Raw genomic sequence first — 23,961 nt, 5'->3', positions numbered from 1 at the left:
CTGTTTCAAAAGTGGAAAGTAGGTGGAGGCTTTTTCCACACGGGAGAGATTTGGTGACTCAGTTGCACTTTAAAAATGGAGAAAGGAAAAAGGATAGTGTTTTTGCTGTTTTCTTCCTTCTGTTTCCCACAAACCAGCTGTTTCATATTTCAGCCCTCCATTACGATCCATAAGCCCTGTGCCTGGAATTGTTGCATTGCAGTACACACAGTAGCAGATCTCCAAAACCATGTGTTAGTAACTATAGTGGAACCAGCAGCTCCTGCACATGTCCAAGGCAGCATGCAGTGTTTAGTTTAATTGTGTCCCCCCCTTTTTGAACAGTGTTTAAAAAAAAAAAACTTTTCTTTCTTGGTAGAGGAATTAACTTCCAACAAATTGAACACACAGATCCTTGGTGGGTACGTAATTATGAATAAACAACCATAACATATGTTATGTGTGGACAGTCCAACCACAGTTTTTTTTCTAATCTATAAGGTTTTAAAACAATGCAATATGTTGTTGAATAACACAGTAGTGCTGAAAGTGTGAAAAGTTGCAATGTTACAATGTTTTTTTAATGCACATTGCAAGGTTTGTTATGCTAAAAATGAATCTCAAATAGTCACTGAAAGGAATAGTCTTTGATAGGATCACCATTTCTTAATAGCTTTTGTGTGGACTTAATTGGGTGTTTAGCAAGCTGTAGTGTCGACTACTTTATGGAGGTTTGTCATTCTGATCTATGTTAACATTAAAGGTTAAGGGTTAAAGGAGATTTTCTGCATTACATCTCTCTAACAAGTACCAAGGATCCTGGTGCCCTCTCCCCTGATCTAATTTCATCTCTGAAACAAACATTCTTTAGATGGTCATTCATCTTTATTATAAATGAATTTTTTTTTCTTGTCTAGTGGCTTATTGAAAGTGAAGTGTCGAGTGTCAGTATTGCTCACAGCCGGGCGGGTCATCCAAAGCTCCAGATAAAGCCCTCCCCTTCAAAAGGTCCCGGCGTGGTCTGCTGGTATAAAACCAGCGCGCTCCCGTCTCCTCAGTCTGGTGCACCAGCTGCGAAGTGGCAGCTTGGAGCAGAGAGTAACAGATATTTTGATCTCTCCAAGCTCAACTTTAGCTTTGCAATCGCTTTTTTTCTGTATAACTTGCTTTGTTAACTGGTCTTTTTCTACTTTACCCTGAAATCATTAATTTTTTTAACAAAATGAGTAGTGGCCCACTAACAGGGTTACTGCTTGCGCTGTGCGTAAGCAGCGCAGTCCACGGTTTGCCAAAGAAGAGCAGAAGACAAAGTGGCCAGTATCAGGTGTATCCTGTCCTCCATGACGCAGTGGCCGTTACTCCAGGTTGGTAATCATCCAGTGTTCTTTAGTTAATTAACTTTCCTAATGCATGAAAAATCGAAGGTTTTCTTCCTGCATCAGTGTGTTTTGTTCAAAATGTAATGACTTTACAGTACCTTTTGTCTTACCAATGCTTTTATTTTGCATTAACTTGATACTCCCATGGCCATTTTACGGTACAAGTGTATAATAATCTTTGTGGGACATATATTCTTATGATTTCTAGTTGGGTGTGAGGACAACGGTCGCTCCTTCAGACAGAACGAGCAGTGGGAGAAACCCTACCTTGGTGGTAGTACACTGGTGTGCACCTGCAATGGAGCAGCAGGCATCAAATGTAAAAGCAAACCTGAAGGTCAGTAAGAGAACCGGTTTGTAACAGAAACGTCTAAGCAGACCTGTTCTTCTCAGGCTCACTTTCCACATCTGGATGCGAGTGGAAACTTTTGGTTTGGAATAGTTGCCTCCCGCAATCACTTGTTTCAGAACTTTTGCGTCTATACCAACAAGTCAAGTTCTTTAAAAAATGTGGAACATATTGAGATATCCACTTATTATCGGGTCAGTGCGTCTTTACGCGGCAGTGCAACCTCTTAACCTTTAGGGTTTCCTCTGTTTTATTCCTCAGTGGAGGAGTCCTGTTATGATAAGCTCAATGACCGGTCATACCGTGTTGGTGAAACCTACGAGAGACCAAAGGACGGGATGATGTGGGACTGCACATGTGTCGGTTCTGGTCGAGGCAAGATCAGCTGTACCATTGCAAGTAAGTAACCTGAATATTAAACTGCCTGCACTTCAAAAATCTATATGAAGAGTGGAAAATAGTTTTAAAAAATGAACCAGTTTCAGTGGTTTTTAATTTTAATTTTTTTAATTTGTCACAGAGTGTACTTGACATTTCTTGACACGTCTTAGTAGGTTCTTTAACTTATGTTCCCTGTATCCTTTCCTCACTGGAAACATACAGCATCACCTCAGGATGTTGTAAACTGTTTTACTTAAATGGTAAAGGCACAATACAAAATCTGAGTGATGGATATGTGCCATAGTGCATAGCCTATTAAGGACATTTTTTGTAAGAGAATGCAACTTTGTACATTTTGTCCTTAACAGATCGTTGCCATGAAGGTGGGATGTCTTATAAAATCGGGGACACTTGGCAGAGGCCTCATGACACCGCTGACTACATGCTAGAGTGTGTGTGTCTTGGAAATGGCAAAGGAGAATGGACCTGCAAACCTGTGGGTGAGTACAGTAACCTCATAAATTTAAACCTGCGGGGAAACTAAACTAAACTTTCCAAATGAACTCTGGAATGCAGATAAATGTGAAATATTGACACACGCACACACACATACAAACACACAAACACACACACACGCACACACACACACACACACACACACACACACACAAACACACACTTAAACATTTCAGATTTCTCAGAAGCAAGACCATGTTTGATAGCATTGTAAATATTTGAATATTTGACAACAGTCCAGACTGACACAGTAAGTGTGTGAAAGAGCACAGCGCTCCTCTTGGCCAATATTAAGTCACATCTATTGATTTTCACTTAGTTTATTACACCTGGTCATTTAAGCCAGATCTTTAACATAAACTTCACTTGCAATAAATCTCCGTCTTTTTCTGTGCAGCTGAACGTTGCTACGACAACAACGCTGCATCATCGTACGTCGTGGGGGAGACTTGGGAGAGACCGTACCAAGGCTGGATGATGCTGGACTGCACCTGTCTGGGAGAGGGAAACGGACGCATCACATGCACCTCAAGAAGTAAGAAGAATATTAACAATGCACACATGAACACACACTGTTGTATACTTCAGTAGCAGTTGTTGACCCCTGCTGTTCTCCAACCAGACCGTTGCAACGACCAAGACCTCAGGAAGTCCTACCAAATCGGAAACACATGGACAAAGACAGACACAAGTGGACACATCGTGCAGTGTCAGTGCTTAGGAAACGGACGCGGGGAATGGAAGTGCGAGAGACACAACGCAGGCCGAAGTGAGACTCCTGCTCATGTTACATTTTTGCTAAAACTTTACTCTGATCTTCTCTGACATTCATCATTCTTTCAATCTGTTTGGTGGTGTACAGCCACAGGTGCTGTCGTGTTGACCCCCACACAATTCCAGATTCGGCAGGAGGTCGAACCCCTTATTGAAGGGACGTGCCGCACGGACTCGGGAGCCACCTACTACGACGGGCAGCGTTGGTTCAGAAGCCAGGGCAGCACGCAGATGCTCTGTACCTGTCTGGGCAACGGAGTCAGCTGTCAGGAGTGGGGTGAGTAAAAGATGTGGTCTCTGTGAAGAAAAGAGAATTATGATGATGAACTCTCTGTGATGTTTCTAATTTAGTTTCATTGACCTTAAAGAAGCAGCATGTAACAACACTCAAATAATCACCATTAAAAGATGCACATTGCTTTGACTCCGCTATAATATCCACTGTTTTGTTCACCCTCTCCTCTTCTCTGTGCAGAGGCCAGGAAGCAGACGTATGGTGGCAACTCAGACGGTCAGCCATGTGCATTCCCGTTCGTCTTCATGGGAAAGACCTACTACTCCTGTACCTCAGACGGGCGCCCAGATGGCCAGCTCTGGTGCTCTACATCCGCAGACTATGAGAAAGACAAGCAGTACTCTTTCTGTACTGAGAAGAACGGTGAGACTCATGCACAGTGAATGAAACTTGGCCTTTATTGGTTTGTTGGATTTGTGGATATATTCGGCTGGTGTTGATCTTTTATTAAATCAAGCCTTTTGCCCCTCAATATCATCTACCATCAATTTATTGAAGATTCCTTCTGAACATCTTACCTCCAAATAGTCAATAACATGCAATGGAGTGTTATTTAACAGTATAATAATTTACTTGATCATTTCTGTTTTGCTCTGATTCATTGTACACGTATCAAGAATTCAATCTCTGGGATTCTTGGACATTTGTGAATTTTGCCATCAACAAAGACATGACCTAGTAGCATGAGGATATAAACAGTGTCTCTGTCTCTATTCCAGCAATTGTGGCAACACGAGGTGGAAACTCCAACGGCGGCCTGTGCCACTTCCCATTCCTCTACAGTGGCCGCAACTACACCGACTGCACCTCTGACGGTCGTCGTGATGGCATGAGGTGGTGTGGCACCACCCACAACTACGACACAGAGCAGCGCTTTGGATTTTGCCCCATGGCTGGTAAGTGTGTGTGCATGCTGCTTTGTTTGTTCCACACCATGCATTTACTTTGAAACTTAGCAGTGAAATGTTAAATAGCATGAAGTAATTGAAGAGATGAAATAAAACATAAACCAATCCAACAAAACAAAAACCTTCCTTCCTTATCTATTGTTTCTAAAATGTAGCTTTTGATGCGGTGTTGCTCATTTGATGAACTGTGCATATAGTCACATCACTTTGTCCAATGTTTTGATATCTTAATGGTTGAATGGACATATTAAGTGGCTTTGTGTAAACATGTCACCTCAATTATAGTAATTTTAGTATTTTTTAATATTAGAATTTTTTGTAAAGGGTTTGCAAATTACCGTCACATTATGCGATAAATATGAAGCTACAGATAGGAAAAAGTTAGCTTAGCATAAAGACTGGACACGGAGAAACAGCAAGCCCAGCTCTGTTCAAAGGTTAAACAATCCGTCATATGTGAACCTACAGAACGAGAAAGCGAAAGATGAAAGTTATTCAAATTCTTAACTAACATGCTATAGATATATTTTCTTTTTAGAGGATGTAATTACACTAAATGCTTTGGTCTTTGTCTTATCTTGTTGTCACAGATGCTAATGACAGTTTGGTTGCATGGCTCACTTGTAGACATAAGGGAACTAATTGGGGTTTGTGTTTATGGGAGAGTAATGACTCTGTCAAGGCTCTTATATTTACAGCATTTCATCACATACAGAGTCATGTCACTGTGCTAAATGGACCAAGGAGAATTCCCAGTTCAACACAAACTTAGAATTGTTTGTTTTTATTAATTTATTTTCCTTTCTTTCTTTGTAAAGCCCATGAGGAGTTGTGTACCACCAATGAAGGAGTGATGCACCGTGTAGGCGACAAGTGGGACAAACGCCATGATGTCCTTGGTCACATGATGGAGTGCACATGTCTGGGCAACGGTCGTGGGGAGTGGAGCTGTGTTGCTCACTCACAGCTGCGAGGTCAGAGAGCTAACTCCCTTTGGATTTAAAAGAAAACGGTTTTAAGTTGTCTTGAAGCATAAAGTTTTTATGTTGAATTCTCTCCTTTTTTTCCAGATCAGTGTATTGTTGATGATTTGTCCTATGAAGTAAACCAGGAATTTACCAAGCGCCACGATGAGGGCTACATGATGAACTGCACATGCTTTGGACAGGGACGTGGGCGCTGGAAGTGTGACGCTATTGGTGCGTTCATGGCTCCTTAGCTCAGCTGTTGGAGGATTACAATATAATGCACTTTTCATTCAAAAATTACAACCCCACCCTTCTCTGGTTGTTCTGCAAATAGATCAGTGTCAGGAGCCACAAACCAGGGTGTTCCACCAGATTGGAGAAACATGGGAGAAAGTCATCCATGGCATCCGCTACCACTGTTATTGCTATGGCAACGGCATTGGAGAGTTGAGATGTGAACCTCAGCAGACCAACCAAGGTAGGGAAAAAGAATCTTCCCAACATCATCGGTTGAAAACTGCCATCCACTTCAGTTGGTTTACAGATCGGTTTCTGCAGAGTCCACGTGGTCAATATTTGAAAATGGTGGTTTAAGTTTATTAATCACACACATCACTTATTGATGTATTCATAGTCATCAGTCATAATTCACAGACATGATGCACAATTATTGCGATTTAGACTTTCACTTTTGTATTTGATGTCCATTAAGATAAACATTCATAAATCCACAAAAAATTGTAGAAAAAAAAAACACTTCTTCTTCAGATATTCCCCATAACCATTGTGTTTGGAAGTTTTCTGCAGTTTGCTTCTGAATTATCAGAATCAAACTAATCCGGTGATAACAAGAAATTAGCGAGTCCAAACTGGAACTGCAAATAACTAATTGGTCACATTTGGGGATTCGGCATGACCTTTCATTGTGCAAATTTTCTTAAATGTAAAAACGTATAGGAAATCTGCAATCAGATTACAACATCATTTTCTAATTTGTGGAGTGGACAATCCTTTCGATATAATTGTGATAACTTTAGCTTTTCTGAGGCTTAATCAAGGGATAAGAGATTTAAATCCCTAAACCCTTGCACAATACACCATGCATTTTATGAAATTGGATTATTTATTCCTATTAATTACTTGGGAAGTGTTAATTCCTCCAATGCCTCTTGGTCCTTTCCTTCAGCTTTTCCCACTGAGTCAGACAGCTGTGTGTGCTTCATTTGCCTTTGCTTTACTTACTTAAGCCTCCTAGTTATTTAACCCTCCTATTTTATTGACCTCCCTCCTCTCACCTACCCCTAACCTTCCATCACACGTCTCTGGAATGAAAAGTTCACTTGCCAGGTTAGAGGAGGTAAGCGGGGGTTTGTTGTTTTTTTCGACTTTGAAGTCTGGCAAATGGAGAAGTGCTTGCCAATCACATCACCCCTGACGTCCCCTTGGTCTTTGTAGTTGGAGAGGTTTTTCCTTCCCCCGCCTAGTGGTGCTGTGCTGACCTGCTGAGGGGAAAGGGATGCTGGGAGGGTAGGGAAGGGAGGCGCTTATGCACACTTCCTGCCAATATCTCTTTCTTTTGTTGGGTGAAAGTTGCTAAATGTAGTACTTTGTACTGCAGTACATTGTGTGTCCTGAATGAAACATTGACCTAAAGACTTACTGTTGCAACATTTATCTTACCACAATCAATGGTGTGTGCAGAGCAGGGATTGTAAAGCTATATGTTAGCTTGATAAACTGGGATGTATGTAGTACTTCAGTGTTATGTCAGACCCTAAGATGTCATTGGGTGTATGAGCTGGTTTAACACCGTCTCGTGGTTTGGTTCTGTCCCAAAACAATGAATCTATCTGACAGAGCCTCACCAAAATGTAGCCAACTTACACCCACACTCTCTACAGGTAACACTGTTATATGGTTTTTGACAATGTGAGTCTTTTTGTCATCGCTAATAGCAACTTTGTTCCCACTCTCTCCTGATGTCTTCCCCTAAATCTTTTCCTTCACCCACTGCTCTAACTCCTCAGATGGCCACAGACCTGTCCAGGTGATCATCACAGAGGCAGGAAAACAGCCAGACTCCCACCCCATTCAGTGGGACCCTCCTTCATCTGTTCAAATTACCCAGTACATCCTCAAATGGAGAATTGTAAGTCACCCTTTTGGTATAGGTTAGAAATGGCCTTTGTAAACGCAGATGAGCTCTTTTTTTGTCTGTTACAGGTTGTTTTAAATTTACTGACCACTAGCATTAGTAAAGGTGAGCACACAGTCAAGTGCTTTTTGTAATGTTGACTGAAGTTTGAACGTGGACAAACAAGGTGATTAGAGTGTGCATGAACTCCCATTTACAGTCTGCTTAAATAAACACATTGGACTCCAAGGAACATATTCCCCGTCCTGTGATTTCTTTTCTCACACATGTTTTTTCTTTGAAGACCTCAAAGACTGACAAGCTGGTCGACATGTTTATAAAGCTTTAGTTGAAGTCAAACACATTTTCCCTGAAGGGGTTTGTGTATTTTGGACAGCAAAGTCCCTTAAAGCCCCATTCTGTCTCTCTTGCTGAGAAAGTTTGGAGTTTTCCGACAGAGTGCAAAGCCAGTCTAAATCCAGGATGTGGCAATAAACAGGTCTGAGCCAGAGTCCAGTCCAAAATATACTTAGACCATGCAAAGTATTATTTTCTGAATTAATTAATGATTACAGTAAATTCTCTCAAATTGTCAAATATTTTATTTAACTCCATCTCTGTCTGTGCTGTCAAAATTGTTCATTATTTTTAAGACTTAGTTTTGCCATCAAGAGAAATCAGATTATCCAGTTGAGACAATTGTTAGTAGCTGCTCTGGAGCTTTTAATCAAATAGCATGTTCTTCATCAGCAGATGGAGTTATCCTAGTTGTAATATATATTTTTGATGTCTTTAAGAATTCTTATCCAGATTGTATGCTTGCCTACTCTTCAATGTAAGCTTTTTGTCATAAAAACTTGACCTATAACTTATTAACTATTTATCTTTTCACCCCTACTGGTAGAAAAATACCCGTGCGCCCTGGAGGGAAGTCACTGTCCCCGGCCACCTCAACTCCTACACCATCAGTGGGCTGCGTCCAGGCATCACCTACGAGGGCCAGCTGATCAGCATCCTGCGCTACGGACGTCGCGAGGTCACACGCTTCGATTTCACCACTACCGAAGGCTCCTGTGAGTAGACTTGAGCAGTTACATTTTCGCAAATGCCATGATTTTAAATAGTTTTACAAGAACATGATATCCTTTTATCTCTCAAGTGGAAACATCAGAGGGAGAGACAACCCAACTTGCTCCCGAGGTGGACACTTCTGAGTCTGTGACAGAAATCACCTCAAACAGCTTTGTTGTGTCCTGGACATCAGCCTCTGCTACTATCTCTGGCTTCAGGGTGGAGTATGAGCTCAGCGAAGAAGGGGCCAAGTCAAAAGTCTTGGGTGAGAGCCTCAATACATCCGTAATGTCACATGCAAATAATTGCATGCATTGATTAACTGGGTAGATATTCTGTTGAGGTTCTATATGATGTATCTCAGGTTAAATGTGATCAACATAGTATCCAATATGAGTAGGCAATAAATATATATTTAGCATTTGTTTGTAAATAAAGATAGTCATATGGTAAATTTTGTAAAAAGAATAACCAACAAATCTTTCCATTGTTGGCCAGTGAAATACTTGGCAAGTCATTGTATTTCATCCAGTGTTGTCATTGAGCAGCTCCTTATTGATGTGCAACATTGCCCAAAATTGAGAAAATTAGACATACTGTAGCTGCCATGGTATAAACACATGGCATAATTATACTTCAACAAATGGATATACTGGTATGTGTGTTAACTATCTTTTTATCGGCTTCTCCAGATGTTCCTCGCACAGCCAACTCTGTCACAATCGCGGACCTCTTGCCAGGGCGCAGATACAATGTCAACGTCTACGAGCTCCCAGATCAGGGACAGCCAAACCTCATTCTGACCACGTCCCAGACTACAGGTGGGAGAATCCCTCTCCTCTTCCTAATTTCATACATTTTTACACAAAATAGACCATGACTGATTTCCATTCTTTTCCTTCCACCAGCTCCTGACGCCCCTACTCAGCATGAAGTCGATGAGGTGGGTGAGTCCTCCATTCGAATCAGCTGGTCCAGGCCACAGGCTCCTATTACTGGTAAGGAACAAGTTACAGTATGTGTGTTTACATGGGATTTTAACTTAGTAAGTTCTTGATATAAAGATTCATTTGATTCTGCTTGTGCTGCCAGGTTACCGCGTGGTGTACACGCCATCATTGGAAGGCAGCAGCACTGAGCTGAACCTGCCAGATTCAGAGACCTCAGTGACCCTGGCTGACCTGCGCCCCGGGCTCCTTTACAACATCAGCATCTACGCTGTGGAGGAGGACCAGGAGAGTGAGCCTGTGTTTGTACAGGTCAACACCGCCGGATCCCCTCATCCAGGTGCACATTTTAAACAGATATGATATCGTTCAGTTAATTAACAAGTTTAATTTATGAAAACTTAACTTTAGCCAATAAGAGTTTTTTTTGTTTCATTAAAACATTCACAATGTGATACTATTCTTTTAATGGTAAATTATTCTGTCGATGTATTTTTTGTCTTTTGGCTTCAAGTGACAACCGAGCAGATTATGTCTACACTCACAGCTGAAAATTCCTTTTAGGGCCATGCAGCTTTACGAGGGGCTTTTCAGTGTTTGGGAAATACTGAGCTCGTCAAAACATTGCCTTGTCAAAATATGCTGTTATAGCTACACCATGGTGATATCTTCTTATCTTCATCTTAGTCTGTCATGGCCCCTGAACAACCTCTAATTTAATCCATTGTGGGCTCAGAAACAGGCACCTGTTCAGACATGGTTAAAATACTTATGAAAGCAATCATGCATTTACAGCCCACTCCCTCACAGAGGCACAGACACTTCATAAATCCACTGTATATCTTAAATTGGATTCGCAGTTCTGACTCTGTCCTCCTTGCACCTGGAAGGACAACATTTTATTTTATTATGCTTGAAAAACAAAACCTGATGCTGTGAGAATGGTTCTGAATTTCTTTTAACCCATGTCTGGTTTGGCGTTCTCTCATATGTTCTGCTTTATCTCTGCCATTGTTGAGACCTGTAAATTGTCAAAGTCTTTTATTACATTTTACTGTACTTAGCATTTTAAGTTAGCTCTGTACAGTACAGTACATACACACCTTTTAAAGACAAAGTTGTGTTTACATGCTCCAAACAAAATGACGATGATTTGTAAAGACATTGCTCCGTAGTGTTACCAGTTGTCAAGACTGGTGGCTGGGTTAGCTCAGTTTGTAGAGGGGGCGCACATATATAGAGGTTTACTCCTCGATGCAGCGGCCGCAGGTTTGATTCCAACCTGTGGCCCTCTGCTGCTTGTCATTCCCCCTTTCTCTCCCCTGTCATGTCTTCAGCTTTCCTGTGAAAATATAGGCTTAAAAATGCTGATTCCTGTCAATCAATCTACCACTTTCTGTCCACAGAGGAGGTACGGCCACCCACAGACCTGCAGTTCTACAAGGTTTCAGATATCAAGATCACCATCACCTGGACCGGTCCACCCAGCGAGGTAACCGGTTACAGGGTGCAATTCACCCCCATTGGTCCTGGCGGCACTGAGACGAGGCTCCTACAGCTGCCCACCTCACCCAACGCCTATGCTGACGTTACCCACTTGCAGCCGGGCACACTGTACCGCTTCTACATCTATGCCGTAAATGGGGGAGTGGAAAGCAAGCCGCTTGTGGGAGAAAAGTCTACCAGTAAGTATCATGGACATGAGAACCCGAGTTAGGTGCAGAAGGATTACAATTACAACACAAGATGAGAGATTTTCTGCCTTACATGTGTTATGTTTATTATCCCCTCCAGAACCTGATTCGCCCAGCGATGTGCGTTTCACTGAAATCGGCCCAGACAGTGCATTGGTCATCTGGGAGGCTCCCCGCGCCATCGTCAGTGGCTACCGTCTCTTTCTGAGCATTGAAGGCTCCAGCCCCATCGAGAAGAGGATCCCTGGCAGGGTCACCCAGTACCCTTTGAGGAATTTACGTCCAGACACCCAGTACACTGCCACCATACACTCTGAGCTGGACGGTGATCTCAGCGAGGGCGTCACTACATATTTCACCACCAGTCAGTATAAAGAGAAACACAACATCTGCAGAGGGTGGAATACATTTTTGCAAGGAAATTTAATTTATGTTGTCCTCATTCTGACATCCTCCCAGGTCCCCAGATGGGAAATGCTCCTGTTTTCAGCACCGAGGTCACTGATACCTCAATCATCATCAGCTGGATACCTGTCCGCAGGTTCAGCTACAAGGTAGATACATGCATCTTCTCATTACATCATAAAAATTAATTCATCTAGAGGAAGAACTGTTCATAATCAAACAAAATTAAAGCTGTATTAATCAATATTTGATCAATTCACATGTAATGTGAAATGGGTTAACCATAGTGATAACATCTACTGTTTAAGGTGATACTGTATGTGTTAATGTTGTGTTTACAGCTTGTAGCGCTGCCCCCAGGTGGCCAATAAAATCACCTCATGCAGATGTCTTTATAGATTTTAAGGGTATTTTCTGGGTTTCTGATCTCTGGTTGTCTGCCTTCTCCTCTCCAGCTGTCTGTGCTCCCCAGCCAGGTAGGCGAGTCTCCCAGAGAAGAGACCTCTGACTCTGGACGTATTGCTATTCCCGGTCTGATTCCTGGAACTCAGTACACCTACAGCGTTCAGCCCATGTTTGGTGGACGCAACCGTGGAAACCCGATCACCCGCAATGTTGTCACTTGTGCGTATCCAATTTACTTTTTTTTAAGAAAAAAAAACACTAAAAAATAAGTTGTGTATCTGATCACCAGATTTATGTAATACGGCTGTGAGCCCACATAGCACAGTTCTAACTATTTGGCATGAGTTAAGAACGGCTGCATCAAATTAAGTTTCTCATGCTTACGTTATGATCTGCTTTCCTCTTCTCGCAGCCCTGTCTCCTCCCACTGACCTCCGAGTAGAGTCCAACACTGTCACAGGAGATCTCACTGTCTACTGGGTAGCTTCCAAAACACCAGGTAAATATTGACTCTGCTCCCTACGCACTGCCTCTAGTCTAGCCTTTGAATGGTATTTTTTTTGGTAAGGACAAATGTCTTTTCCCAGTATTTCCTTTTGACTCATACATTGCAAGAAGCTTTTGACATTACCTCCTCCATATTTGTCATGTTCCACCTCCATCTGCAGGCATCACAGGCTACAGAGTGACAAGCACGCCAACCAACAGCCAGCGGGGAAACACCCTGGAAGAGTTAGTCGGACCTGATCAAACCTCATGCTTGCTAGAGAGCCTGAATCCGGGAGCAGAGTACAACATCAGTGTTTTCACTAACAAGGGTCATTTGGAAAGTGTGCCTGTGTCCACAATTGTCACACCAGGTAGGAGCCACCATGAAAGCATTCGCAGAAGTAAATAGGCATCAAACACCAAACTTGGTCCACAGAAAAGACCAGTGTGTCTATGTTTGAGAGAGAGAGAATTTGCAGTAAAAGGCTGGGTCAAATTCAAACTGGAACCAACTCCAACATTTAACCTCCTGTAATTACAGTATTATTTAATTATTCACACCCTTGCAATGTATTCATTTTCATGCTGGAACATTTTCCATATGAATACATCTTTTTGAATAAAAAAAAAAAGAAGAAGCGGGGCGCCCGGATAGCTCAGTTGGTAGAGTGGGAACCTCTATATAGAGGTTTACTCCTCGACCAAGCATGTCATTCTCCCCTCTCTTTCCCTCCATGTCTTCGGCTGTCCTGTCAAATAAAATCCTAAAAGTGCCCAAAAAACAATTTTACAGAAAACTAAAAATTAAAAGAAGCTTTAAGGCCATCATGAAGCTGCATAGATGGATTTTTGACCACTAGGGCGCAGAATAACTTCAAAACGACCTAACACATTGCTCTGACATGATCACATGAAATCATACCTGCATATTCAGGAGACTCAAATCAACATTTTCCCCTCTTTGATTTTCTACCTAAAGATTAGAGAATGAAATGTAATACTATGGTTCTTTGAGCTCCGTTTTGGTCTCCACCAACTCAATGGCCGGTCCCTGTTTAATGCAACTCAAATTATCACAACTTACTACTAACATGATCAATGGCTGGCGTACCATGCATGGCGGTCATGTTTTTTCAATTGGGATGATGAATAATTTCTTTTGAGCATGCCTAGAATGGTATTGAAAATCACTGCTTTTCAGTAAATTGTGAATTCAGTAATTTGTTATGATCTCTGTCTAGCATGGCTATTGTTACACTTTAGATCTTCAATTGGGGATGAAATGAATGTTTTTGGTATAACTAATGTAATTATTATGGCTATTGGGTCTTTCTGTCTCTCTAATTTTACTTGCGCTTTGCAACTGGCCTAACCCTTTCAGAAATCCCCACACCAAGTCACATTGACTTTGTCGACATTACTGACACCACCCTCGGCCTGCGCTGGATCCCTCGGAACTATTTAACCATTACTGGTTACCGGATAATGGTAGTAACGTCAGGCGAGAACTTGCCAATTTTTCAAGATATGGTGGAGGCATCTGCTGGTTATTACACGATTCGTGGTCTGGAGCCGGGTGTGGACTATGACATCAGTATCTTCACTGTTACAGAGGATGGGGAAAGCAAACCAACCACACACACAAAGCAAACACAAGCTGGTGATTTAATCTTTCACTCCATCCATGGGAAGGGCTTGGGTTTTGATCTGAGAGAATTGATGAAGGCACATTAACAGCCTTTTATTCACGCAGAGGATAAACTCAAACACCACAGTACATTTTAAAAATGTATCACGTTAATGATATTTTCTTTATGCCATTGTAAATCTGCTTTTATTTAATTGACCTCTTTATTTTTCCTGTGTTAGCTATTACCTTTTACCCCTCGTTCTTACAGCCATTCCAGCTCCCACCAACCTGCAGTTTAAAGGGGTGGGTCCTGACCACATAAGGGTGACATGGACAGTCCCTCATGTTGCCACACAAAGCGACATCTCTCGGTTTGTCATCCGTTACCACCCTGTAGCCACAGACGACGACATCAAGGAGGTTAATGTTGGAGGAGCCACCAACACCTTTGTGCTGGAGAGTAAGACAACATAAAGATTATGTCTGTTTGAAAGTGTCTGACTGAAAGCTTAATTTAAAGTCCAAATTATTTGTGTTTCTTTGCAGTGCATTAGCCACTCTAACTATACTTCTCCATTTCCATATAGATCTGCTGCCCAACACTGAGTACCGTATCAGTGTTGTGTGCGTGTACGGTGAACGAGTAAGTGAACCAGCCACAGGGACTCAGAGGACAAGTAAGTATAACAATGGCTTCCCAAGGGGGGCAAGGGTGCCACAAGACCTGTTCATGTCCATTTTTACTGTACATCTTTAATGTTTCATCACACATAAAAGGCAATAATATTTACATTAACCATTTTATTTTCAAACATAAAAACTGACAAAAGAAGCAATGAAGATGAAATCAGCAAATCACTGCAATAAACCCCGTCTTAGATATGTAATTATGCAGCAGTAAAGACGATGACATGGCCGCTCTGCTTTCTCATTTAAACACAATGACTCTAAAGAGGTGCCATTGTTTTAAAAAGGTTTGGGAGCCACTGGATTACAACAGTTCAAGTCAACATTATGCCAATTTAAAAAATGGATAATAGTGTTGCCCTGCAATTTTTGTATTTTATCATTGCATGTAATTAAAAGTCTTTCTCTTTTACCTCCGTCCACCATCCTTGCAGCCCTTGACTCCCCCACTGGCTTGGACTTCTCCGATATTCGCACCAACTCCTTCACCGTTCATTGGCTGGCTCCGACTGCTGCCATAACCGGCTACCGCCTCCGCTTTCAGAAGACGAGCGGCGGGCGGCCAAAAGACGAGAGGCTTCCCCCAACAAGAGACCGCTTCACTTTGACTGGACTGACACCAGAGACAGAGTATCTGATATATGTGTATGCTGTCAACAACAATCAGGAGAGTCAGCCTCTGACTGGCACACAGGCCACCAGTGAGTTTCTATACTGGTTTCTACTATAACCTCTCTTTTTCTTAGTGACACTAATCAGCTGAATCTTGATCATAATTAATTTACCATTTGATTCCTAGCATTTCTTTTTATATTAATGCACCTTTTTTCTCTCCTGTTCAAATCCTCTCCAGTTTCCGATGCTCCCACTGACCTGGAGGTAACATCGTCTACCCCGTCCAGCATCACCATTCGCTGGGACGCCCCTTCTGTCACGGTGAAGAACTACCGGATCACCTACGGAGGCACAAGTGTGTACATATGTTTTAAGTCATAGTTTCCTCTAAACCTCAAGAATTTTTGGTGTGTGTGTAACACTCTAGCCCTTCTTCGCTCTCCCTTTCTAGGCGGTGAAGCTCCTCAAGAGTTCACAATCCCAGGCACACAGACCACCGCCACCATCACCGGTCTGAAGCCTGGGACTGACTACACCATCACGGTCTATGCGGTTACTGGAAGAGGGGACAGCCCTTCCTCCAACACCCCGGTCTACATCACGCACAAGACTGGTACAGCAATGCTAAAAAAATTGTCCCTGGAAGAAAATAAATGTTGAGGGGTAAACTGAATCTAAAGCTTGTCATGTGTCTGTCTCTCCTTTAGATACTGAGTCCCCCACCAACATGAAACTGACGGATGTCAGTGACAATGCCATCACTGTGCGCTGGTCTCCCCCTCAGGGACCAATCAAAGGCTACAGAATCACCAGTGTCCCTAAGAATGGCCTGGGACCCTCCTACTCTGAAGTGGTGGCCCCTGGTAAGATAGGCCAGGGGGAAAACTAAGATATTGAGAACCAGGCTAAAATCTTAATCATATAGTCTAATATTTTCTGCCCTTTTATTACAGATCAGACTCAGATGACGTTCACAGGTCTGATGCCCACTGTGGAGTATGTTGTAAGTGTCTATGCTCTGGGCAATGATGGACAACCCTCTTCCCCCTTGGTGGAGAATGCTATCACTGGTTAGTTTAACTCTTCAACTAAGCATTGTTTTGGCACAAGTCGTGCAAGTTATTCTCTGTTAGCATTAAGTGCAATGCACTTAAGTAACCGTGTTACAGGCCTCTCCTTTGTGTCTGTGATGTCTTAGCATCATGTTGACCTGGTTATCCTAATCAGGGTAGGGAAACGTCCCTCAGCTAAATTTCTGCTGGAGGAAGCCATGTATATATACAATTTTTTTTCTGATGCTTGATTCTCCTTTCAAACATTTGTATTGGTTTTGTTTGTTGACACATTCCACTGTATTACTATGCAGTAGTGTTATGTATAGTATGTAAATGTTGCATGTTATGCAAACAGTAGTTGTATACTTACGTTTACTAGACAAAAAGTTCCAGGGGAGCGCTCACAGGATGGTTGGATGGTTCATACTTACTTCATATTTTGCAAGCTGTTTTATTATACTTACTATAGTATTTATCAATTCAAATACATTTCAACATGCTTTACAGCAAAACTTTGCTGCTGTTCACATTCACAAACTGGCTGCTAATGGGCAGATCTTTTTTTAAGGTCTGCTTGTGAACATTTAAAAGAACACAACAGTATATACTAGATACAGCTTATAGAAAATGTTACAAAAAAGTTATAGATTTACACACACACAGACACAAAAAGCAACAGGTCATCGTAGCTAAGAGTTAAGGTAAGAGCCAAGAAGATAATTATTGTCCAACCTCTAGGGTGGCCTAGTCTAATGACATTTCTCAATGGAACCAAATAATGCAAATCCGTTTTGTTTTATTCCAGTTTTAGATGATCTTTAATTGGTAGATCTCTGGCCAGGACTCCTGCCACCTAAGCCACTGTTCATTTTTGAATATTGCTACCAGAGTAACCTCAAACAAATGAGACCAAATAAATCTGAAGTGTTCTCAATCTTTAAGATTTAGAAGTAAATGTACTTTAATCAAAAACAAAATAAACAACATTCTTCCTCCTCTCCTGCAGCTATGGACCGTCCCAAAGACCTGACCTTCTCTGAAATCGACTCCACCTCTATGCGCATTACTTGGGACAGTCCAGACGGCACAGTAACATCATACCGCGTCCTGTACTCCAGCGCGGAGGAGAGCGAGATGGAGCTGCGTCCTGCACCCAGAGGTGACCAGGACACTGCGGTGCTTAGAGGCCTTCGCCCCGGGACAGAGTACACCGTTAAAGTCATCGCACTCCATGGCCGCACACCCAGCACGCCGCTGGTGGGAACGCAGGCAACAGGTAGAAATACATGTGCTCTAAATGATGTCATGAATGAGATAGATGTTCCTCGACTTCATTTCTAAATGTCTTTTTACTGCCTCAGTGATCCCTGCTCCGACCAATCTGGTGATCTCAGAGGTCGGTCCTTCCACCTTTACTGTGTCGTGGCAAGCCCCCAATGCACGCCTGTCAGGCTACCGTGTGGTCGTCAACCCCAAGAACATCAACGGCCCCAACAAAGAGATGAACCTCGCTCCAGACACCACACGGGTCGTCGTACCAGGGCTCATGGTAACAAACGTTCTTATCTCATTATTTACATGGGTGTATAGTCCGTCATTGCGTAAACATCTGTGTGTCTGTCTGTGCATTGTAGGTGGCAACCACCTATCAGATATATGTCTACGCTCTGAAGAACTCTGTCACCAGCAGACCGGTGGAGGGCGAGACGACCACTCTGGAAGGTAACTGGCCGCGCCAAAAATTAGTACATTTCCAGTCCCCATCAGTTATTATCCACTGCACTGTTTTATGTCTGTTTTCTTTCTTCCTCAATGCAGATGTAAGTCCTCCTCGACGTGTGCGGATCTCTGATGTGAAGGATTCTTCTATCACACTGACTTGGCGCTCAAAGGGGGAAACCATCACTGGTTTTCTCATCAATGCCAAGCCCTTCAGTGGCTCTTACCCCACCATCAGTAGAAACATCCCAGGAGAAGCAAACACCTACACTCTGACAGGTACACCACACCTTTCTGCTAAAATAGGAAACGGTTTATAAATGTAAGTTTTAGAAGTGTAATTTCACTGTTTGTTGTTGTGTTTCTCTAAGGCCTGCAGCCCGGCACCAGGTACTCTATTGACCTGTATACTCTGAATGGCAACACAAAGAGCGCCCCATTTAATCTCATCCTATATACAGGTACTACGCAAATCTGATTCTGGTCCCTGCCTTTCTGAATATATTTCATTGTGCGAAATGAAGATTACGTCTTTTAGAATTGAAAAAAAGATGATATCTCTATATATATTTTTTTTTTAAACTTTCGCTCCAACAATGTTTTAGGAGTGCACTGCCAAGTCGGTGGAGTACTCTTTCAAATCAGGTCTTAAGAACCAAATTGAAATGGCATGTAGCTGTAGCACTGGACTAATACCACAACTGCACACAAACACACAAGCAATAAGATGGGCTTACATGATATTTTTCTTCAAAGCTGAACCAGTGGTCAAGGCTCCCACCAACCTCCAGTTCACATCTTTGACCCCTACCTCCGTCTCCTTCACGTGGCAGCCACCTGCCACACACATCACAGGATACTACGTCACCTACGAGGAATCAGGAGGAGCACCACGACAGCTCACCCCACAACCCCACTCTGGCCAAAACTACGCCACCATATCTGGTATGCGCTTGTCAACAGGTCCATTGTCACTACAAACAATGTTGCCACTGCAGATATTGTATAGGGCATATATTTGCCTGTAAGATAATACAAATGTTTGTATATTTTTCATTTCCATTTTGATTGAATTTTTTGTTTTAGATTTAGGAAAAGCTTCACACAGGCTCCTCTGATTAGATCATTCACTTATATTAACAAACATGACTCCGGTGCAAACTAAAAATTCCCCTACATGATAATTATTCCTCTCCTAAGGACTGAGACCAGCCACAGAGTACATCATTAAGATCATCGCTTACCAGAACACACAGAGGAGCACACCTCTGGTGGGCAAAATCAGGACTCGTGAGTATTTTGAAACTTCTGTACTGTACAGTGACAAATGTGATGGTGAAGGTGATGCATTGGAATTATGTTATGAAGTGCGAAAATTCTAATTACATATGGGTAAACATCATTTAAATGTAAGGGTTTGAATGGCAGCTTTAATCTGCTTAGCTGAATCAAACTGTTGTGCTGCAACATCTCAGATGCCTTGAAATGAACTGTGCAGTCAATCAGCGTTAGTTCTCCTAAAACAATAATACCCCTTTTTATTTTGAATGCCTCCAGAAACGCCATTCAAAATATCTTGTGTGTTTGTAATACTGCATTACGCCATGAAGTAGTACTTCAGCAATGCTGTATTTGCGCCGCCTCCTGTTGGCTGAGATATGTTACTGCACCTCTGCTTTACATGCCTTCTCATCTAACCTGCTTGCTTCCCTAACCCCGTCTCTCCCGCCCAGAATCAGAGTCCTTGCTTCCTCTGCCTCTGCCCAACCGCCCTGGTGGTGTTGATGATAGACTGGATGTGCCTGAGCCTGACTTTGACAATAAAGTCCAGGTAGTTGGCAACAATGGCCCCGATGGGAGTAGTGGCCAAAGCCAGACTGTGGAGTACACAGAGTACAACAACAACAACGGAGACAACAGATATAATGGGAACAGTGGCAACCCACAGTCTGCCTATGGGCAAGTTCGTGAGCCCCTAGTCTTTGTGCCCCTTCCTGATGCAGAGGGTCGCAGACTGCCCATCCTGAAGCTGAACGTGCCCATCGGCTCAACATTTGGTAACGAGACTGGGGTGCCGCAGGAGGCCCAAACTCAGACCACTATCTCCTGGAAACCCTACAAACAGAGCAACGCCTACCTGGTGTCCTGCCATCCCCTTACACACTTAGAGGAGAAGATGTTCCAGGTAAGAGACAAGGCCATGGTTTCCAGGCCAGCTTATCGTGCTGTCGTATTAGATGAAATCTTTTTAACATAATCTTTTTATTTGACATGGACAAACCTTGTCTCTCTCTACCTGTCCAGTTCCGCCTGCCAGGCACAGCAACCACTGCTACACTTATTGGACTCTCCCCCGGAGCAAACTATAATGTGATGGTAGAGGCTCTGATGGGGGCGCTCAAACACAAGATACTGGAGCAGGTCGTCACTGCTGGAAACACAAGTAAGCTACAGCAACTGCTGTGTCTGTACTGGGCTAACCTAAGACCAACTTCAGTCAGTTTTTTTCAATTAATTAAGGGCCTTTATTTACCTGAGAAGTTTTAAATTGGACACAGGCTTTCATTCCTGATTTTCCCTGTGACCTCAGAACATCCTCTATGTGTAAGTGTAATCTTTACTAATGTAGTATAGCGTACATTTCAAAACACAGTTCAACAACAGAAGCATGAGTTTTTCTTCTCTAACAGAAATAGTTTTTATTCCTTGAATAATTCCAGTTGTGTTGGCAACAACCCATCATTTGAAAGTGGGTCGTTGTTTTAAAATTCAAAACTGATCCCAGTGGTTGGAAGTGACTTCTACTGCTCTACACTTTTCACAGAAGGGTAGACACTAGCTGCATCTAATCAAATTTATAATTAGCACATTTGATGTACCATAGGATTTTTCTGTTGGCTTGCTCTATAGCTAAATAAAAATTAGTAATGAGTTGATCATAAGTGATTATTTGAATAGCTGCAGCTGTGTTTTTGTGCAATGACATTACAGTGAAAAGGATTCCCTGAGAAGCACAGACGCACTATTAAAACGACATTGTTGCCACACTTTATTTTGTTTGTTTTAGTTTATCACCTAAGAGTAATGATACTGTAATAAAAACCGTCATGGCTCAAAACAAGTTCATTTAAAAGGGCGCACACAGTTGGCTAAGCAATCTTCAGGTAACTAGCAGCTTTTTTTCGTTTCCCTACCCATCTTTCTTCAGTCCCAGAGGGAGTGCCCTCCACCAAGGACTCATGTTATGATGCCTTCACTGCAACCTACCATGATGTTGGTGCTGAATGGGAGCGGATGTCTGAGACAGGATTCAAGCTGTGGTGCAGGTGCCTGGGTCTCGGGAGTGGCCACTTCAGATGTGATTCATCTAGTAAGTTTTTTGAGTTTTGTCTTCCTGGAGGTACATAAGAACAAGAGTATATTTAAAATTTGGAATAAGAGTATATTTAACTTAGGTTCTCTAACTTTTATTTTGTCCGTCATTAGAGTGGTGCCATGACAATGGCAACAACTATCGCATTGGAGAGAAGTGGGACCGCCGTGAAGAAAATGGTCACTTGATGAGCTGCACTTGCTTGGGAAATGGCAAAGGAGAGTTCAAGTGTGAACCACGTAAGGCCTTTTAAGACCCAAAGAAATATCCTACAACTGTCACAAAAGGTGTGGTGGAGCTGCATGTAAATTTTAATGTGGATGTGCACTCACACAGATGATTCAGTGTGCTACGATGATGGCAAAACTTACCAGGTGGGGAACCAGTGGCAGAAGGAGTACCTGGGTGCCATCTGCACCTGCTCATGCTTTGGAGGACAGCAGGTACGACACATCAGCCTCCCTGGCTTTGGGTCTGATGCGCAGTGATACTTGTATTGATTTGTTATCAACTTGTGGTCTTTCTGCAAGTTTTACTTATACTTAGACTTCTCTTTATTAATCCTTTTGGGATAACTCCCGCGAGGAAATTAAAAGTTCCAGCATCAGTTTTACCAAGAAAAAAAGACAGTATGAAGACAACAAGATAACAGTAATAATAATAAGTGCATGTATGTATGTACATACATATGCATGTAGGTACGTATGTATGTACATACATACATTTGTATGTGTGTATGTATGTATGTATGTATGTATGTATACTAAGCATGTTTAAATGTACGTTTGGTCTCATCAGGGCTGGCGATGCGAGAACTGCCGCAGACCAGCTGGAGAGGTCGATGCTAGTCTTCTGCAGCCTGTTAGATATGGAAACATACGCGTGAGTGGATTTCATATAAAATCTTTTATTTTTCAATTCAGAGCACAGGGTTTGTCATTATTATCTGGCCCTTGACACCATGTGTGGTCCCAAGATTGTCAAGTTGTCAACCAAAATTAGTATATTTAACAACTGCATTATAAAAAAATGCTTTTTCAAGCTTATTTATTTTTGTCTGATAAGATGAAATGTCCTCACTTGGAAAACCGCTGATCGAATCTAATGAAAATACAGACTTGTTTGCATGTAACTTTACATCTTCAACTCTTCTTCCAGAATATCCATTGCCCCATTGAGTGCCTCCGACCCGACCTGCTGGCGGACGCACACGCTCCTCAGAATCCTCGGGAGTAAAGGATCAGTCTTCTGCTTGGACCCTCACCGTCCAATTGCTGCACTGTCTCACCATTTAGAAGCCACGCTGTCTGCGACTGAACTAACTGCCTTTTCATTTTCCGACGAATGTTTAGCCAGAGACGTTACACTGCCCTGCTCCTCTAAAGCCAGTCTTTTCACTGTTGACTGTCAAGTCTCTAAATTCAAGCTCTATTGAAAAATGAATACTCCTGCCATCTTCTTTTTGATATAACATTTCCCTCCACACACTTGGGTGTGTACCTCAGTGTAAGTAATTTAGGACTTGTCATAAGTCAGATTTGTATACCTCTCAAATTGGCATTTCTTTCCCAATCAAATATTCAGAAAGATTTCATAATCAAAGAGCAGAAACTGTTAGAACGTAAGCACTGTGTTAAAGAATGTCAGTGTAATTGTTTAAATTGTCCATGAAATGTGCTTCTCTTCTGTAGCCCTTCTTTTGTTACTGAGGGGTTGCACTGTGTGTGATAGACACATTCTGATTTGTAATCATCTTTTTACTAATTTATCCCTTAAATCTCAACGTGTGAATGTGTGAACTGGGATGGGAGAATTTGAACTGTTCTATTTTTGTACTTTGTTGTCTGTGCTAAAGTTGTTTCTACCTTTTGACAAACAGAAGTTCCTTATTTTAATAAAGTTGGAGAGATCCTGAAACCTAACCAGTAATGTTTATTTCTTAAAAATAAAGTTTAAGGACTCTAGTCTTGCATTATATACAAACGGTGACAGTAGAGAGATGGATATCGTAAGTCCTCTGCAGTCAGCTCTTAAAAGACCCAAAAAGAAGACTTATGTGAAAAGATTAGTTTAAAGTGTCAGAGTCCAAGCTGAGGCCATTAGGGAGAAAAGAAATATACACTCACCGGCCACTTTATTAGGTACCCCATGCTAGTAACGGGTTGGACCCCCTTTTGCCTTCAGAACT

General features: G+C 42.2%; 1 protein-coding gene across 3 annotated transcripts; it reads left to right on the top strand.

Annotated features, from left to right (window-relative positions):
- The first annotated feature begins 1,031 nt into the window (after positions 1–1,031).
- fn1b (fibronectin 1b) lies at positions 1,032–23,695 on the top strand. Of its 3 annotated transcripts, XM_034880369.1 has the most exons (47): positions 1,032–1,343; positions 1,567–1,695; positions 1,969–2,106; positions 2,457–2,588; positions 3,002–3,139; positions 3,227–3,373; positions 3,467–3,655; positions 3,854–4,036; positions 4,393–4,569; positions 5,400–5,555; positions 5,652–5,780; positions 5,884–6,027; positions 7,577–7,698; positions 8,588–8,756; positions 8,843–9,019; positions 9,447–9,575; positions 9,663–9,752; positions 9,847–10,041; positions 11,108–11,386; positions 11,496–11,759; positions 11,855–11,949; positions 12,256–12,424; positions 12,618–12,704; positions 12,874–13,065; positions 14,076–14,354; positions 14,593–14,784; positions 14,912–15,001; positions 15,446–15,712; positions 15,865–15,981; positions 16,078–16,239; positions 16,334–16,489; positions 16,580–16,696; positions 17,688–17,957; positions 18,043–18,230; positions 18,316–18,403; positions 18,500–18,679; positions 18,772–18,861; positions 19,157–19,345; positions 19,601–19,690; positions 20,134–20,308; positions 20,339–20,585; positions 20,705–20,843; positions 21,609–21,770; positions 21,887–22,012; positions 22,110–22,216; positions 22,572–22,655; positions 22,932–23,695. In XM_034880369.1, the coding sequence occupies exons 1-47, from the start codon at positions 1,202–1,204 to the stop codon at positions 23,007–23,009; spliced, it is 7,365 nt and encodes a 2,454-aa protein (XP_034736260.1). In that variant the 5' UTR covers positions 1,032–1,201; the 3' UTR covers positions 23,010–23,695. The 3 variants fall into 3 exon arrangements, with proteins under 3 accessions (XP_034736260.1, XP_034736258.1, XP_034736268.1); XM_034880367.1 differs by having other exon boundaries at positions 20,134–20,585; XM_034880377.1 differs by lacking the exon at positions 14,076–14,354 and having other exon boundaries at positions 20,134–20,585.
- Positions 23,696–23,961: the final 266 nt, after the last annotated feature.

The sequence above is a fragment of the Etheostoma cragini genome, chromosome 1, assembly GCF_013103735.1.
Source record: "Etheostoma cragini isolate CJK2018 chromosome 1, CSU_Ecrag_1.0, whole genome shotgun sequence".
NCBI classification, from domain to species: domain Eukaryota; kingdom Metazoa; phylum Chordata; class Actinopteri; order Perciformes; family Percidae; genus Etheostoma; species Etheostoma cragini.
The sequence above is the reverse complement of the archived record's forward strand: the minus strand, read 5'-3'. Positions and strand labels throughout refer to the sequence as shown.

Bases quoted from the DNA above. Each gene is read 5' to 3' on its own strand.
- fn1b (XM_034880367.1), top strand. From the start codon at position 1,202: ATGAGTAGTGGCCCACTAACAGGGTTACTGCTTGCGCTGTGCGTAAGC. The intron at 9,753-9,846 runs GTAAGGAACAAG...TTGTGCTGCCAG, and splicing joins GCCACAGGCTCCTATTACTG to GTTACCGCGTGGTGTACACG. The intron at 19,346-19,600 runs GTATGCGCTTGT...TCCTCTCCTAAG, and splicing joins AAACTACGCCACCATATCTG to GACTGAGACCAGCCACAGAG.